At 36.3% G+C, this 19669-nt stretch overlaps 1 protein-coding gene and 1 pseudogene across 1 annotated transcript; both read left to right on the top strand.

Annotated features, from left to right (window-relative positions):
* The first annotated feature begins 582 nt into the window (after nt 1–582).
* LOC141834416 (uncharacterized) lies at nt 583–2734 on the top strand (annotated as a pseudogene).
* Nucleotides 2735–6204: 3470 nt separating this feature from the next.
* LOC141834415 (uncharacterized) lies at nt 6205–7480 on the top strand. The gene has a single exon (XM_074721762.1). It carries the CDS (start codon nt 6205–6207, stop codon nt 7378–7380), a length of 1176 nt encoding a protein of 391 aa, XP_074577863.1. The 3' UTR covers nt 7381–7480.
* Nucleotides 7481–19669: the final 12189 nt, after the last annotated feature.

Below are 19669 nucleotides of genomic sequence, written 5' to 3'. Positions count from 1 at the left end.
GACAATTCAGCACATGATCTGATTAATAAAGCAGATTTAGTCTAGTCTAGCAAAGGTTCCCTTGTCACGGTACAGGCGGTTCCCTTCATGTAGATAAGGCAGGACCACCAGGCATTCAGATGTTGACAATAGAAAATGTACTCACTTGACTTTGACTTGAAGCTAAACACCACTATGGACAATACTCATAAAATTACCAAACACTCAAATAATTCTATTCAATAAACTAAAAGCTCTTAACATATAACCAAATTTATTCTGATGTTAAGCTACATCATGTTTTTCATGTACAGCCCACAAAGATGCTTCAATCTTCATCCTAACCTTGACAACACCACTACCAATGGTGGAAGAAACTTAGGGGTGAAGAAGAGATCTTACTTCACTTGGGATTCGTCGAGATGACATTCCACAAAGGAAACATGGATGGACTTCTTGATGTGGTCATTGCCTGAATTAAATCACCAAATTAAGCAATTTAGGATTCTAACTTCCCACAATGGAGACACACCAAAGAAAAATTCCACAAAGTCGATTACACCCCTAGTTTGTTGTTTACATGAACGATCATTGCGACAAACCATGTGTCTTGTTTCAGCAAGAGCTGGCTTGCCGCCCAGGCCGAATTCAACAAGGACAAAATCTTCTATCAAAAGTCTTGTTCAACAAAGGAGTAAGGACAAAAGGTTACAGTTCAGATGGTGACAGAATACTTCTCCTAATTCCGAACACCTGTGACACCAATAACCAGCCAAGGTCCGTCTTTTGAACAGGAAAGGCATGTAGTTGATGTCTCTTTCCTCGATGTAAGTTTTATATCCTCAGTTTCCAGTTTAAACACTTTCTAGTGTCATGCATTTGTTCTCTCTCCAATTACATATATTCTCTTCTAACTTACAACCCTACTCTTTTCGCTTATAGTTTCTTAATATCCTACATATTATATGTGATACCACAAACCATGTTTCCCTACTTTACAACTTTCTCAATGTATATGACCTTAAGCGCTTTTTATTGTCTACACCAACTGATTTTTTTTTCATATCCCTTTGTTATTATTTTGTAAATCAATTTAATGTTCTACTATATACAACATGATCACATAATCCTCTGGTCATTGTCGTAGAGCACAATCAAGATTGTTAATAAGTTAGCCATGCTTCTACCAAAACAGGGACACTATTGCATTATAAATTGGTGGCGAAGACTAGTATATTACTATGAAATTAAACTTGAATTTGAATTTATTAGCAACTGGCCAAGTTAGGCTGCTAAACTTTTTTCCTAAGCTTCTAATTCATAACATATAGAGAACTTTTATCTAATTGTTCATATATGTGACTAAAGGACCCTGTCACTGTTTACCATGTGTTTTTGTTGGAGCCAACAGAAAAAGGAGGTGCAGACTCAGATTAGACAATCAATTTCAGTACCTGGAAATGCCAAAAATGCAGGTTTGCAGAGAATGGATTCAATTGGTTTTGTGCGAGTTATTTCAACAACTCCTGTCGCTATTGAAATTACCATGGAAAGTGATGCTATGAGACAGTAAATGGTACTTGATTAACTGAACTGATATTCTAATTCATGAAATTTGGTTTCTGTTTATACTATTCTTTGCAAGTAGTAGGAGGAAGAAGGAACATCTATTTATCTGTTTGTCGGCTATGATTATACAAAATATTTTGAGACGAGTGAAATCTTAGCCGTGTCATACACTTGTATATCTGCCTCGTATCTCGATCATGTATATGATTGCTGATTTAAACATGAAAGAAACTAATACTTGTAAGATATATGACTTTGCAGTGACTGAGAATGAAGTTGAAGATATTCCAGAAAAAGAGGTTGTATGCCGATTATGTTTAGTAGAACTTGCTGAAGGGGGAGAAACTCTTAAAATGGAGCGTAGTTACAAAGGGGAACTTGCGCTAGCACACCAAGAATGTGTTGTAAAATGGTTTAGTATTAAGGGAAATAAGACGTGTGATGTATGCAAGCAGGAAGTAAAAAACCTACCTGTAACATTGCTGAGATTACAGAATCAACAAATGGTTACTAGGCACACTTCAAATGCAACTCAGTGGCAAGAAGTTGCTACGTACAAGTTATTTTTTTATTGGTAGTGATCCTTAAAATGATTAACATGGAGGAAGAAACTGTGTTTCTATATCCAGTCTGTCTTAATATTCGTAATTTTCTTAATATTCATAATGATTAAAATGACTGTTCTATTGACAGTGAGGAGCTACGTTTGGGCTTATGCATCCTTCCAGTTTGCAATTGTGATCCTTTCACATTTTCTATGACGCGGCAAGATGGTTTCCTGCCCCAATATTTACTCTAACTTCATGATACAGGTGAAAATAGCTCATATTCTTGTTTTTATTGCAGCTATCAGTAAGCGTTGTTCTTTCCTCTTACTTTCTTAAATTGATTTCGATGAGGTGATCAGAGATGAGTTGGGAGCCATGAGAATGTTGTTTGTGAATGCATGTATGTAATGGAGCTAAATGAAATTGACTACAATTTGTAGTGATTCTTAGTAGTAAAAAATTGCATATTGTAAAACTCTGACAATTTCCATGTATTTCTTTTCCTTTTATATAAACCTGTGTGGGAATGGCTTGCAAGCAATGTAACACGTTCGTTGAGTCAGTCTCAATGACGACTCCGTTGATAGCTCAGGCCCTATTTAGCTTTGTAATATGCTAGATGCAAACTGGGTTGAAGATATAAAGCAGTAGGAGGCTTTGGATGATTAATTTGATGTTTTAAGTGGATAAATGGTGAATTTTGATAAATTTAAGAGTATTTATGATTTCTGACATATTATATTATCTAAAGTATACATTAGGAAGGGAAAAAAAAAACAAGAACTAAATAGATTTAGATTTAAATCCAGTTTGTATTTGAATAAATACAACCTATTAATCTAATTATATATATATATATATATATATATATATATATATATATATATATATATATATATATATATATATATATATTATTGAGTTGACATAGCTAGCCTTATATAGATGTCATGTAGCAAATAAAAAATAATGGATTATTAATCTTAGTAAATTACAGATGTTAGCTAAGATCTATTAAGTCAAACCATATAAAATTGTACTGTATTTACTTTAAAAAGGGCATTGTATCTATGGATCTCTTAAGCAAATCATTTTAAACTGTTCAACAGCAGTTACTGCTGTGAAATTAGTGGGAAAAATCACACAGACATACTAGATTCATTTTGCACAACTTTAGCTTCAGAAACAAGCTGCATAAGAACATACTGATGTGGCCAGCGAAAGAAGGAACCACCAACAAAAAACAAAAATAATGATGGGTGGAAGATATTCGAGCTGCAAAAGGAGGAAGAGCATAACTACAAAATACTTGTACCAGGAGGACTGCGTGAGAATTCAACAGCATCTGATTTATATTCCCCGGCCCGGAGGAAGAATGAAACCTACCAAGCTTCCAGGCTAAAGCTATTAGCTAGCGTATTCCATCCGAAAGGAGAATCCCAAGCACAGCTTGTTCCTGTCCCCATTGCCTTTAATTTGCTCTCTCCGACACAAGAAGACTAGCTCTAGTCCTCCACAACAAACACCTACCTACATTCTGGAATAATCAACCTTCGACTAATGCTACTCACGTACAAATTGCTTTTTGCAAGTCCACAGAACAGATCCTCAACTGATCTTTTTACCTAGACAAGCTAGCGTTTCCAAACTGTGCGAGAAAATTCGGTGTTGAATCAAGTATTTCATTGTGGAGTATGGAACAATGCTCGCAGACAATTCAGCACATGATCTGATTAATAAAGCAGATTTAGTCTAGTTTAGCAAAGGTTCCCTTGTCACGGTACAGGCGGTTCCCTTCCTGTAGATAAGGCAGGACCACCAGGCATTCAGATGTTGACAATAGAAAATGTACTCACTTGACTTTGACTCGAAGCTAAACACCAGTATGGACAATACTCATAAAATTACCAAGCACTCAAATAATTCTATTCAATAAACTAAAAGCTCTTAACATATAACGAAATTTATTCTGATGTTAAGCTACATCATGTTTTTCATGTACAGCCCACAAAGATGCTTCAATCTTCATCCTAACCTTGACAACACCACTACATCAATGGTGGAAGAAACTTAGGGGTGAGGAATAGATCTTACTTCACTTGGGATTCGTCGAGATGACATTCCACAAAGGAAACATGGATGGACTTCTTGATGTGGTCATTTGCCTGAATTAAATAACCAAATTAAGCAATTTAGGTTTCTAACTTCCCACAATGGAGAAAGGCAAGAGATCGACCAAGGACTTACCATCGTAGACACACACCAAAGAAAAATTCCACAAAGTCGATTATACCCCTAGCTTGTTGTTTACATGAACGATCATTGTGACAAACCATGTGTCTTGATGATTTAAGCTACCTACCTCTACAATGCAATAGGAAAGCGAAAGCAAACCTTGAAATTTACCTAGAAACTGAGAGCAAAGTGGAAGGGATGGCTGCACATCGAATGGGTTAGGCACCCAACCAACCACGCAGAACATGAACCTTATTATTCGAGGGAATACCAAATCAATTATATTGAACCGCATGCAAACGACCTTGTTATTCGTTGCCAATACAAGCAAAGGATGAAGAGGTAGGGAAAGCATGAAGCGATAATAAGCATGACTGTAGGGGAAGAAGGGAAGAAGTGGGATTTGATTATTGCAAGTCATTGATGTAAGTTTGCCATCCGGTTACCAACTCAGCTACTCCTTAGGGGTATTTCAATTATTGTAAGTCATCTTCTGCAATAAAGGTCTCGATTTCGTTGATTTGATCCTTGCTCACTTCAGCGGCCCCACACGAGATTATTGTAAGTCATGCCCCTGATATTGGATGTGATTGATGAATTAATATTGATGCTAAGGGTGTAAACGAATCAAATGAAATTTAAGTGTATTCAAACTTATTTATTAAAAATTCTTATTGAGCTTAAGTTGAGTTTTAGTTTTCTATAGAGCTCGATTAACTATGTTGTTGTCCACATAATTTAGAAAAAACATTGATCTAATATATTAAACTTATATAATTTTATTTTTTTATATTACTATCTTAAAATATGTTTTTACTAAAAAACTGAGAAATAAATTCATATATAAGATTTAATGAATGAGTTTATTCATCATAAATTGTTTGAGCTTTGTTAGTAAACATGAATGGATCAAGCTCACTAATGTTAAATTTGTTCGTTATATATAAATTAATATAAATGAGCTCTTATCAAATTAAACATTGAGCTTGTGGTGGGGATTAAGAAAGCATAAACTCGAAATATTACAATAAAGACTACTAATTTTTCAAAATTATGATTTGGCTCCTATTTTAGAAAAGGACATGGCATCCTTATTCAATATGATTCTTCTATGAATAACCAAAAAGTTATAAGAACATCTTTGAATGAGTTGATAACAAGCATCAGATTCTGGTTAGCGTCACATATATGAGATCATTTCAAATAGCTACAGTCGAATAAATAACTAAGAACAAGTGTGAGTCACACATATGCCCTGATGCTGCTAACCATGTCTCCAAGTACCTTCCCAAGCGTTTAAATGAGCTGCATTAATTTGTGCAAACAAATACACTCAAAGATACACAAGGAAATAACTGCTAGGGAAGGGAATTTAATCTGTTATGGAATGTTAACCTTACTTTTCTGACAAAACAAGATTAAATTTACGTAGAAGTTATAAGATAGATGCACTCACAATTTGCTACTGTAGTTAAGGACATTTCAGTACTTTTCCACCAATGATGAATAATAACGTAGCAGCCAAAGCTTTAAGAGGGAGGAGCATCATTCTCCCACCACGCTCTCCTATTCTTTGGTGCATTCTTCCTTGCCCCCACGGGCGGGCGCAGCTGGTCAGGGCCTAGATGTTTGCAGTTGAAGGTATGCGGTTCGAGGCTCATGGCGCACATGCGATAATATCAAAATGTGTCATGTTTCCAATTCCTCGAGCCACTATGCCCTGGCCACGCATTCACCGTCTCCATTCGGTTTTTTGGTGGTGCATTCTTCCTTGCTCACTAAAGTTTCGCCTTCCTTCCTCACTTCTCTTTCTCAATTCTTCCTCCTCCTCAAGAAGATGGAGGGAAAAAGAGAAAACCAGAATAGAACAGGCATGGCTGAGGCAAGCTCAATTCGTCGCCCCTACAAGCTTTCAACTCCGAACTTGACTTCACACCCTAAAGCTCAAAAAGCCACACCGAGAGTCTTCTCAAAGATCCTCTACAAGCCCATCTTCTTCGTAGTCTTCGTAGCTCTCCTCCCCATGTTTCCCTCCCAGGCGCCTGAATTCATCGGGGAATCCATCTTCACCAAGGTCTGGGAAATTCTCCACCTTCTCTTTGTCGGGATTGCAGTGTCCTATGGCATTTTCGGCCGGCGGAACGCAGAACCAGACACGGAGAAGGAGGTCTTGCAGAAAGACGAGAGCCTCCGTAGCTTTATCTCACAGATGCTTCAAGGTTCACCAGTCTTTGACGAAGAAGATGATGGAATTGGTAGCACAAATGAAAGCAAGGCCCAAACTTGGAGCTATCAATGCTACAGAAATGAACCACCAGGTCTGGTTGCCAGTAAACTTCTGTTGTTGCCCATCCGAAGCATAAAACAACAAAACCAGGAAATCAATGGGCAATTTACCTCAGCTAATTGTGGAGTCAAAAGCCACTTTTTTTATTCTAAGAACGAGTCCGCTGTACTTCCCTCTCCAATCCCATGGATATCACGGTCAGGATCGATGGGGAATAAGGTCGAACGGGTGGCAGGCAAAAAAGATAGTAGCAGTAGCAGCAGCAGCAGAACTGTTCCCACAACTCCCGCATCCACTACTTTGCCTTCCCCAAGGTGGCTTTTTCCTTCTCCGTTGTTCCCCTCCGACACGGCAAAGCCGAAGAGCATGTATAAAAACAAGGCCACTCCGCCACCGCCGCCTCCACCCAGGTTCCTCAAACATGGGCATGGATATCACCGCACGGCCAGAAGGTTCAAAGAAGAATTGAAGGGCTTCAGCAGGCTTGAGTGTTGGGACACTCCTAGCGACACAGTAAGGACAAGCAATGAGCAGGCCGAGTATCGTGGCGAGGAAGTTAAAGTTGCAGTTGCAGTTGCTGGTGCGTCTGGTGGTGGTAAAGAAGACGCGTCAAACTGTGAAGCAGGGGCAGGAGGGGAAGAGAATGAGGTAGATAAGAAGGCGGATGAGTTCATTGCCAGATTTAGAGAACAGATTAGGCTTCAGAGGATCGAGTCGATCAAGAGATCCACCATCGAGAACCCAAGTGACGAGAAGCAATAAGTCGTGCGGAGAAGGTGGCTGACCACAACAATTTACAAGAAGCTCATAAATGTTTTGGAAGTATCGTCATGAATCTGTTTTCATTAATGCTCTGCCTCAAAATGCCACAATTTAGTGATAAAAATTTCATGTTTAGATGTTAGAATTTCAATTTAAAAAAAAATGATGTAATTCTCCCAAATTAATCATTTCAAATTTATTCTTTTTGAAAGTTTGAAATCATTTAGCATCTTCAAAACATTACCGGTAAAAATAAGATCATCAACATAAAGACTTACAAATATGAAGTCTCGTATGAGTTGAATTTGGTGTAGAGAGTATGCCCTAATGGGCATTTTAGAAAATTCTTCTTCTTAAAGTAATAATTGATGCAATTGAACCAAGGCCTTGGTGATTGCTTTAGCCCATACAAAATTTTTTCAACTTGTAGTCCTTATCTTCTTCCTTTTTAACAAATCAAAAGGTTGTTTAAGATATACCTCTTCTTTAAGAATATTGATTTGACATCTATTTGAGAAAATTTTTAATTATTTTGAGCTATAAGAGAGATCATTAATTGAATAATATCAAGTCTTGACGCAGGAACAAATACCTTTGTAAAATCTTCTCCTTCTTTTTATTTGTATTCTTTTGTTACAAGTCTTGCTTTTATGCTTGTGGATAGAGCTATCTACATTCATTTTTATCTTGTATATCTATTTAACACCGATGGACTTTTTATGTGGAGGAAAATTAGTTAGCTCCCAAGTTTCATTTTTTTTCAATGGAAACTATCTCCTCTTTCATGACTTTTTTTTCATACTTCTTTCTTATTTGCATTATCAAAGGAAATTAGTTCTTCTCCTACAAAGAAAGCAAAGAATACAGAATCATCATATTCAATAGGCATGATTGAATCTAGGAGTGTATGCACACTTTACATTTTCCTTGGAGGAGGACTTGTTGAAGGACTTAGTGAATGAAAAGAATTATCTTCTTCTGATTCTTATTCACTAATTAAAGGAATGTGTATCTCATTTGTTTTGCCTTTTGGATCTTCAAAATTTGCATCTTCATCAAAATAAACATTACGGCTTATCACTATTTTTCGTAGGACTGGTGGGTGCGTTAGAGGGGAGTGAATAGCGCTTTCATCGTTTGTTTATTCTAATAAAAACTCACAGCAAATATTAGAATCATAAGCACAGGAGACTCATGGATGTACTTGATTTTAACCTCCCAAGGTTAGTACGTCCAAGGCCTATACACAGAAAGTCATCGTCCATTAATGATCTCCTTTCCGAAACTTTTTTGGAGGCGGAGAAACCCATCTTATAGTCTAAAGAATAATATAAAATGAACATACAAAAAAATGTAAAACTTAAAATAAATAGCAAACTCTCGAGACGGTCGATCTGGAAGTCTTGAGAGCAATGCACCCTTCCTGGAGCTTCCTCGGTCACACGAGCAAGATCTATTCACATTCAATAACATCACAGGATGAAGAGTATGGAGAATTAGAGTTACTCCTTGCGGTGCACATTGAGGCCCTTATATAGATTCTTCCGGGTGCTTGGATTCTTATCCGGGAGCCTAGAACTGATCATATCCTGATCTGGTTCCATCGATCTATCGGGGTCGATTCTTCCTGATCCGAGCACCTAGACCATCCAGGGGTGCTTGGACTGTCTGGGTGCCTGGAGTAACATTCGGGCGCCTAGATCCAGTCAATTCGAATTTGACCTAAGTTGACCCTGGGTTTGATTTGACTGCTTCAGTTTGTTTCTCTTATGCTTCTTCTCTGTATTACTTCTAGCTCCTAGTTTCTACAAGATTAGCATACAAACAAACAAGTAACCTAAGCCTACCTGTAGTCCATCTGGCCTACTAGGCTTACCTAAGCCTTACCCTATAAGTCTAACCTACTAGACTTGCCCGTGCCTAACTTTCACTTAGGACTAATCACTTTCATAAGTAGACTTCTCACCTACCAAACATCCTGTTTGGACTTTTTCTTGCCTAACCTTTAGTTAGGACTAGTCATTTCTATAGGTAGACTTCTCACCTGGTAAACATCCGGTCACCCTTGACCTGCTTGAACTTTCTCTTGCCTAACTTCCAGTTAAGACTTTCTTGCCCAGCTTCACTCACTAGAACTTTCTGCCCAACTTCACTCACCAGGTCTTCCTTGTCCAGCCTGTAACTAGGACTTCTTCTGCCTAGCCTTCAGCTAGGACTTCTCCTGCCTAGCCTCCAACTAGAACTTTTCTTGCCTAGCCTTAACTAGGACTTCTCCTTTGCCTAGCCTCAACTAGGACTTCTTTGCTACTTATCTAGTCAAACTGACCTGACTAGACTTCACTCACATCTAAACATCAGGTCCTGTTTGAATCAACCCTTAGTCAAACAGATCAGACCTAGGTGTATTGTCAAACATCGAAACTCTAGGGATAGACTAGTGCTCCTAACATCAACAATCTTTCCCTTTTTGATGTTTGATAATTTCTTAAGTTTAAATCAGGTCAGGGTTTATAAGTCTAAGAGAATTCTAGATTTTTAACTTAAATCCCTTCTCCCCCTTTTCCTACATCAAAAAGTTATTATTTTGCACCAACAATAAAGATTTTTCCTATGGTCACAACTTAGTCTAAACAATTCTTGAAAGACCATAGTAGATTTTAAAAATAATTTTAAAATAATTTTTTCAGAGAATTTTTTAACACTAGTTTTAAAAGGATTTTCAAAATAATTTTATAAAGAAGTTTTAAAATAATTTTTCAATGTACTTCAAAAGAGATTTTAATGATGTTTTTCAAAGGATTTTTAAAATAGATAGTTTTAAAAAATTATTCATTATCCTTTTAAATCAGAATCTTCCCCTTTACCTGTACGTCCTTAGGGCTCTTTGTTAACCACAAAACAACCTCCCTATGTATCTTAGGATTTGACCCAAATCAAAAAAATAATTTTAAAATAATTTTGAATATGATTTTGAAATGAATTTTCCATAGATTTTTTTAAAAAGTTTTTTAAGAGTTTATAAAAAATAATTTTGAAATAGGTTACTCTTTTGATTTGGATCCCTTCCTAAATTTGACACTTTCTTAGGGCTCTTTGTTACCTATAAGATAAACTCTTCATGTGTCTTAGAGGTTGATCTAAGTCAAAATATAATAACTTATAATTTTTAAAAAATATTTTTCAAGATAAGAATTTGAATTGAACTTTTAATTTGGACTTTTCCCTAAATCTGATACTTTCTTAGGGCTCCTTGTTGACTACAAAACAATCTCCCTATCTATCCTAGGGGTTATTCCAAGTCAAAAGACCAATTTACAACACATTTTTAACATGTGAGTTTTTAAAAGATATTTTCAAAAAGTTTTCAAATATGTTTTAAAAGTTCTTTTGAAAATTAGGTCTTTCAAGAATACCCTCTCCCTCAACTAGACACTCTCTTAGGACATCTTGTTAACTACAAGGATTTTCTGCCTATGTGTCTTAGGATTCTAGACCTAGTGTTGACCTAAAGATTTTATGTCTAAGTATTGTTCAACTAATTTTTAAAGATATATATTTTTGAAAATTATAATATAAGTACATATAACAAGCATGAATCTCAAATAATTATCAAAATTTTAAAAATAGTTTTTAGAAAATAGTTTTAATAATTTTTAAAAAAATTTTCAAAACTTTGTACTTTTGTCTTTATCATCTCACTCATTTTAAGTACCTCAGTACATGACATACAAGAGTTACCTTATGGGGTTTTGTGAGATGTTTATGTCAATTTTATCTTTATTTATTTAAGTTAATTTTACTGAGTATTTGACCTTGTGTTAGATTTAGGTTTAATCGTAAGTTAGTTAAGTTCACATTTTCAAAATCAGCTTCCAGATCGTGGCGATGTAGGGGGCTTTTTGGTTATCAAAACAACAATCACTTCCTTAAATAAAGCCTTTTTAAGAAATTATGACCTTAATCAACTTTTTGAGAAATCTTGGTTTAACTAGTTTAGGATGTAGCGAGCTAGCTTCAGTTAGGTTGGTTTAGCTAAGCAGACCAAGCAAGGTATTCCTTACCCCACTTGACTACCTAGACCAAACTTCCCTAACGTACTATCTATTGGGATTGTCCTGGTGCAATACGCGTGTTTTCACATTTTGCAAACGTGCGCAATAGAAATAAATAAATAATTAAGACTAATTATTATACTACACATGCATGCAAAGCAGAAAATATCATGTACAAGGCATAGTAGGAAATTAAAATTTTTACAGATCTAATAAATTATTCAATGCGTACCTTTTTGATCACATTGAACAGTGTTGGCATCAATCGAGAGGTTCTCATCGAAGTCTCGCCTCTACTGGTGATCCACACCAAGCTCTCGTTTGGACGGCTTCGGTACTAGCCGATGATCGATAACGATTGATTTAAGAGAAAAGTCTTATTCCAAAAATCACGCAACAACGTTTGTCGCGATCGTTTTGGGGCATTCTAACTATCATTGAGAATCATATTCCCGGTGTAGTTTTCGATGGTCAACCTTTGAACGTCGATTTGAGACAAGTGGTCAGAACCTTTCCGTTATGATGGAAAATTTTTCGGAAGCTTCACAAGCTTTCAAAAAGATGATGGATGGTCGCCAGACATCCAAGGCTGATCGACAGTGATTGGACAATGATTGATTTTCATCTCCGGTGACTAAACACGATCAAGTGTGAAAATCGACAGCCCACGTGAAAGAAGAAATCTCACCTTTGGACACAAAACCAAATCCCAATCACAAGAGAAACCCAATTCTAATCTCCTCCTCAGTCCCACATGGCATGCTCAGTTCTTGAAGAACTTCAAGTGTTCGGGTATTTGAACAGAGGCAGACGGCGTCAAAACAGAACAAGTGATCGATCGAACAGAGTCAGTCGACGTCAAAGCAAAGCACGCGACTGCGGCGCACACACGCAGAGGGAAAGGAAGAAGACATCGCCGGGATCCTCTGTTTTCTCCTCCATTTTGTCGCGCGATCTCCGTTCTGGTGATGAGACAGTGGCACACAGTAGGCCGAGAAGAGGAACAGGGCATCAGCTCGAGGAAGAAAGCCGTAGAAGGCGTCGCAGCTCGAAAGGTGGTAGACAGTAAGCTCCAGAGGGCAGCAGACGGCGACCTCACCATCGGAGAAATCGTCTTCTTCATTCGGAGAAGATGTCCTGTTCTGGAACCTCAAAAGCATCCTCAAATTTCCTTGATCATCCCTCGTCAGCGTCGTGCTCTCCCTCACGCGAGTAGGGTTTCTAGATCTCCATCACCCGGTTACCGCAGCCAACTTCCCCTTAAATCGCGTCTCGCGATTTTAGGGTTTTGCCTTGGTCACGCGCGACGCGGGCAGAGCAAAAGCAAAAATCAGAGAAAAGAAAAGAAAACCCAGAAAACCTTAAATCGGGTTCAACACTGTAGTGAACCAAACCGGACCGAGTTCATTTAGGATTTACTGTAACAAATCATGTTCAAAACTAAATCGCTTGGTTCACTAACCAAACGAACTCCGATTTGATTCAAACCAGTTTTGTTCATTTTATCTTCTCAAGATGAAGCCCCTCATTGCTTCCATTTTGCTAAAATATCTTTCATCATGAACCAAACCAAGTTGGCTCAATTTTATTTAAAATCGAATCGTTTGGTTTACTAACCAAACGACCTTTGATTGGAACAAAATCAATTTCATTCATTTCATCTTTGTAAGACGAGTTCCATCATTTTTATCTTTTATCTGGTCTAACCAGATTTTATTTCTCTCATTTTGAGAATCCAATTCTCAAACTCGTTTTAAGTCTTTCGGAGAACTTGTAGTGCATGTGACTCAATAGGTTCCTGGTAATGTTGGTTGTCCGTAATTAACCATTAATTACTGAATGATCATGAGTGACACCTAGTAGTACATCATGATCCACAATTGACCAAAAAATCAACGATTGATTCTAGAACAATTCTAAATCTTTCAACAACTCCAATTAAACGTGCCTCGTTTCTTTCACTGTCTTATACCTGCTTGGTTCAGGATATGGTCTATGTGTCAATCTCCACTAGGCTAACTACGTCACACCTAGCCCAAGCTGCTTTCTTGTCCTACGGATTCAAGTTACTTGTACATGCACTACAACAAAAACAGTCATAGACATCGGTGGAAAACCGATGTCTATGAGAAAATCGACTGATGTCTATGAAGGCGTTGTAAAAGGTCTGACATTTTAGACATCGGTTTGTAACCGATGTAATACAACTCAACGACATCGGTTTGTAACCGATGTAAAACCGATGTAATATCACTCAACGACATCGGTTTTGCAACGGTGTAAAACCGATGTAATATATGTTTAACATCAATTTTAACAACGGTTTTCGACCGATGTAATATCACAACGACATCGGTTTTGCAACGGTGTAAAACCGATGTAATATATGTTTAACATCAATTTTAACAACGGTTTTCCACCGATGTAATATCACTTAATGACAACGCTTCCAAACCGATGTCATTGAATCTAAAACTGTTGTAATAACACTTTTTTTTATGTTGTTTGTAAATTATAATCGAGCAAGAGTACAAAATTATCATAATATTATAAATTCACCCAACAAATCACAAATAGCAAAGCACCGATATATTTAATCACCTCAATATTTACAAATAACCAAAAGTAACTAACACAAATATTCTTCTTACAATATATTACACATTCCCTCAGCGTTTTCATCCCCAGAAGGATCACCTTCAGCCCCATCGTCCTCTTCCTGGTCTTCGCCATCTTGTTCATCATCATCCTCTTTGACCTCATCTGAATCACCATCATCCTTGTTCTCTGGCACAACTTCATTCTTGCTCTTTCGAAGTAGCTTCAAAGAAACGAAACTAAGATTATTCACTGGTACCATATCATTGAAGTGTGCCTACAACCAAGAAATAATGAACAGGAAAGTCAGTAAATTATGTAAAATATCAATAAAAATACTTAAAATGTTCACTTGGACTATGCTTGCTGAGTTTTATCACAGATCTATCCATGTATTCATACAACCACAGACAAGTATGACTACAGCAGTACAGAAGAAATGAGGTGCAACCTGCATTCATAGAGAAAAACATACTCTGATGATGATGTATCAATACCTAAACAAAATAACTACTGATATTAAGACTTCCTCTTGACCAGCAACAAATCTTGCCAGTAAATCCACATAACGAACAGAGAAACATTAATGAGAATAATGACTAACCTACTGCAATATAAAATATGAGCTAATAATTACAAGTACCTACAGCTTGCCAGTAAGTTATTTAGTGATCATGTTGAGGATGAATATATGAAGCAACCTTCAAGGTACTTAGCTTATGGATGATCAATATGGTTAATAGAGTCGTCTGGCAGGATGCAATACTAAGTTGACAATAAACTCTAGTGCAGTAATACGGATCACCAAAATACAGAACAAATAAATTACCCCCCATAAAGCCATGAAATCAAATCAACATAAGAAATTGGTTAATTAAATGGCAGCCTCCACAACTTTACCTTCATCATCACTATCTTCAAAATCATCATCCATAGAGTTACCACCCATGTCACCAAAATTCTAGAAATAAATATACACAGACATGAAAAAGCCCTTCTTATGTAGCTCATTCATTACTCTTCGACCCTTTCTCCTTTGTTACTAAGTCCTAAATGATTTTCCTTTTTTCTCCTTTATCTTTTCTTCCAAATAGAATCATCCAAAATATGGAACAAATAAATTACCCCCCATAAAGCCATGAAATCAAATCAACATCAGAAACTGGTTAATTAAATGGCAGCCTCCACAATTTTACCTTCATCATCACTATCTTCAAAATCATCATCCATAGAGTTACCCCCCATGTCACCAAAATTATGGAAATAAATATACACAGACATGAAAAAGACCTTCTTATGTAGCTCATTCATTACTCTTCAACCCTTTCTCCTTTGTTACTAAGTCCTAAATGATTTTCCCTTTTTCTCATCTTTTCTTCCAAATAGAATCTCATGTGGCATTCTTTTGGTTAATCTCCCTCAATCTTGTTCACATCAAAGGCATTCAAGTTTGACATTCCAGGAAATGCAGTATGATCATTTTTCAGCATCCTTACATTTTTTGCATTTCAAAATTTTCACTCTTCACAGGAACCCAAAAGGCATCAAACTTAGGAATTTTTAAGTGCCTTGCTTTACTTGGAAAGAAATGAGAAGATAGTTTATGTTGCTTTAGAAATCTTGACATATTAAAGCACTTTCGACAACAATGGATTAAACACGCTCACCTCTCTGCGCCGGGCTCGATCTCGAACCGATAGGCCTCGCTGGGGTCGCAAGGATCTCCAAGGGTCCTAGGCTCACCTCTCTGCGTCGGATCCCAGCTCTTGCCAGCGCCACTTCCATCGCCCGATCCATCCTCTTCGAAGCAGGCGTGCACGGATTCCTCTCCGCCGCTCCCTGCTTCGGATCCATGAACTTTGCGGACATGATCCTCCAGCGCGGCTGTCGCCCCCGCGACTCCCGATCCGGCATCTTCGCCAGAAGCGCCTCCATCAAGATGCCGAAGAAGATGCCTCGCAGCGTGCATGCCTTAGCGCCGTGAGTTTGGAAACCCAAAAATAATAGCGAAATATGAAAGGGGGTTAGGGTTTTATTTAGTATTTTAATGAATTTAAATAATATAAATTTATAATTATTGAATAAATTTCTTTTTAAATTTTATATTTTATAAAAGGATTATTTTTTATTTAAAAATATTTTAAATATATTTATGAATAAATATAATTCTATATTTACTAATCAGTATTTATTCTTATTTATAAAAATTTATTTATAAACTTCGATTCTAAATTATTTTAAATTTAAATTTAAAATTTTAATATATATTATTATTTTTAAATAATAATATATATATTATTTTTAAATTTGAAATAAAATTTATTTCCATTTAAAATTTATATATGTCACTAATTTATATAAATTTGAAATGGATTATTTTCTATCTTAAATTTTAATTAAATTTTAAATAAATTTTATGACAAAAATTATACGAGGTCAAATTCTATTTGTAATATGTATTTATTTTTGTTTATATAAATTTATTCACAATTTTGTCTCAAATTCATTTCAAATTTTATCTCAATTTTTGATAAATATCATTAAAAATACTTATGTACATGTGTAGTTTTGTTTCTTTTTTTTTGGACATAATCAAGATAATTTGAGATAAATACTTTTTTACCGTCTTATTTGGATGTCTTATATAATTATATCTTTAACCGTCTTTATTAGGTGTCTTATTTAGTTGAATTTGAGACAACATTTTAAATACTGTCTTAAATTTAATGTCTCAATGTAAAATTTTAAGACACCTTTAATTACTGTCTTAATTACATAGTATTTGAGATGAATTTTGTCACTGTCTTAAAATTTTTGTCTCAAAAACCTAGTTTTCTAGTAGTGTAGGGCTCGGGTTTATGAGGGAAGGGGCGCGAATATTCCTATTAAAATAAGGAATGCAAATGAAACCGAGGTTAAAAAGGTTATTCGGCGGCTAAACCACTGTAAACCTAAGATTTGGAGGGAGAGAGGGAAAGAAAAAATGAAAATATACAACGGTTTTAAATTGTTGTTATAGCTTCCAAAACCGTTGTTGAAAGCGCAAATAGACATCGGTTTTAAAATGTTGTTATAGCTTCCAAAACCGTTGTTGAAAGCGCAAATAGACAACGGTTTTCAAACCGTTGTCGTAGTCTTCAAAAACCGTTGTTGAAAGCGCACATAGACAACGGTTTTAAAACCGTTATTGTATCCTCCAAAAATCGTTGTCGTAGTCTCCCATCAACCTCTCAAAGACATCGGTTTTTCTTAAAACCGTTGTAAAAAAGTAAAAGACATCGGTTTTGCCATAAAACCGATGTCGTAGGTTTTCACTTCCTCTTATTTCCTCCTCCATGACTATTCTTCACCTATTATTTGGTCTGAAATGGTGGAGGCGAAGCATCGGGATTTGTGAATCCATCCAAGTTTCAGTTGTGGCAGGCTACGATGGGAGTTTTTTGGATCAACAATGATCAGAAGATGGCAGTAACGGTGCTCGACGTTGAGGCCTTCGATTATCTCAATGCTTGGCATGATGCCTCCCCCGAAGGCCACCTAACCATTGTCAGCGGCCGCAATGTCAACCTGCAGAACAAGCTCCTAGGACCTTGTGAGCCCTATCTCCTTGTGGGCTTACGCCATTTTCTGGTAGATCTCGCGGTCAATGTTCAGGGAAGTAGTGTTTTAAAAGGCGAAGGCATTGAGCGAGGCGTTTACCATCCGCCCACACGGGGCGAAAGCCCCGAGGCGTCGGGCGTAAGCCCCATAAATTTTTAATTTTTAAATATATAAAAATATGATATATATTATAAAAAATATTTTAAAAATATAAATAGATATAATAAAATTAGATAAAATTAAGAAAAACTATATAGACACAAAACTATCGTTATACAATTCCAAATAATAATTTAAGAAGCATTAGTCACTTGAAAAAGTAAATAATCCTAAATTAATTCTAAGTGGAAATAAGGCCCAGCCTAAATTAGTAAGGCAGTGAAGTACTATAATGAACGTGTTAAAAAAAATTTCTGTTTATTTGCTGAATTAATTTAAATTCTTTGTAAGGAATGAAAAATTTTTACAAAATCCATAACAAAGGGAATTGAACCCACAACCATCTGATCCAAAGTCAGACACGCTAACCGACTACACTATGCAATTTTGTTGTAAATAAACAGCTTGTTTAATTATTTATTTTAAGGCCTCGGAACTAAAGGCTCGCCCCAACGCCCAGGCGAACGCCTTGAAGTTCCGGGCGTACGCCTCACAACACTTACGCCCTATTCCATCGCCCAAGGGCAGTACTGGAACGCCTCGCGGCCCGGAACGAGCCCTAGGGCGCGCCTCCAAAACACCTTTTAAAACACTCTCCTAGGACCTTGTGAGCCCTCATCTCCTTGTGGGCTTACGCCATTTTCTGGTAGATCTCGCGGTCAATGTTCAGGGAACTCGTATTCGATTGGAGCGATGGCCACTGTCGAGAACTTGAGGATGCCGAGGAGGAGAGCTCTAGCTTCTGGAGTCGTCCTTTTGACGACATGCACTAGAAGATGCACAAGCATCTGCGCACAACCTTCTCTTCGTTTCTGTTCCATTTCATCTTCGGTTCCTCTGAAGGATTATTTTCTTTTTCCTTCTTTTTCCACACGGATATTTTTCTACAATTGATTCCTTTCTCTCACCGATCCGAGTAAATTGAGCATAAGTCACGTATTGAAAGTTTTTAGGGTAACATAATTGATTTATATTGAATTATAATTGTAAATATTATAAATTTGCATGAACGAGGAAATCTCTCATGGGAGTGCAAATGTAAAGCTCGGATTCATTAAACCTAGTTAATTCACATGTAAGCATGACCTACTCGAGTGACCAACTAAGTCCAATAAATAGTAACTTTTAGATTTAGCAAATTTTCATTTATATGCATAATCTTAATTGTCCAACAAAGACTACATTGGCCATATTCAAAATATACTTGATAAACGTACTTTTAAAATGATACAATCACTATCAAAACAAGTTCAATTTTATTAGGGATATTTTGGTAGCAAGTTTTTTTTATTCAAATAAAGAAACATATTGACATAAAAAGATAATAATTAAATAAATTAATTAATAAAGAATTATCGAATTCAATTTAAAAGACATCTTTATTTCACAATTATTTCAGCTTCCTACTTAATCAAGAAACACATTAACAATATAAAAGAAACAATTGAAGAAATAAATCAATAATTGTTTGACTCAACTACAAAGGCTTCACAATTACTCTATCGTTCCATTTGATGAGTAAATTTTCTTCGATCAAGGAGAATAACACAGTCAACAATTTAATTTTATTAAAAATTATTTAAGTTATTAATTTTTAAGATTAGTTGAAACTTTTTCTAGAAAAATAATTTTTTTAAGAAAAGACTATTAAGTTTCATTCAAAAAATTAAGATTTCAATAGAAAAGACTACATTGGCCATATATGATTTTTATAGTTAACTGGAGAAGGTAATTATAGTATTTTCGCATGTACAGATGTCCATAGTCATATTTAAATGTTATCATATGACAGCTGGCCTATTTGCAGTGTGCATTCAAGAATAATTAAGAACCTGTCCTCGGTGTTTTGGCGACACCTAAGCTTCGAATTCTAACTGTAA

The sequence above is a fragment of the Curcuma longa genome, chromosome 9 (genome assembly GCF_044706935.1).
Source record: "Curcuma longa cultivar G26 ecotype Majalengka, Jawa Barat chromosome 9, ITB_CL_G26_1.1, whole genome shotgun sequence".
Taxonomy (NCBI): domain Eukaryota; kingdom Viridiplantae; phylum Streptophyta; class Magnoliopsida; order Zingiberales; family Zingiberaceae; genus Curcuma; species Curcuma longa.
Note: the sequence above shows the minus strand (reverse complement) of the source record. Positions and strands in the feature narration are given on the sequence as shown.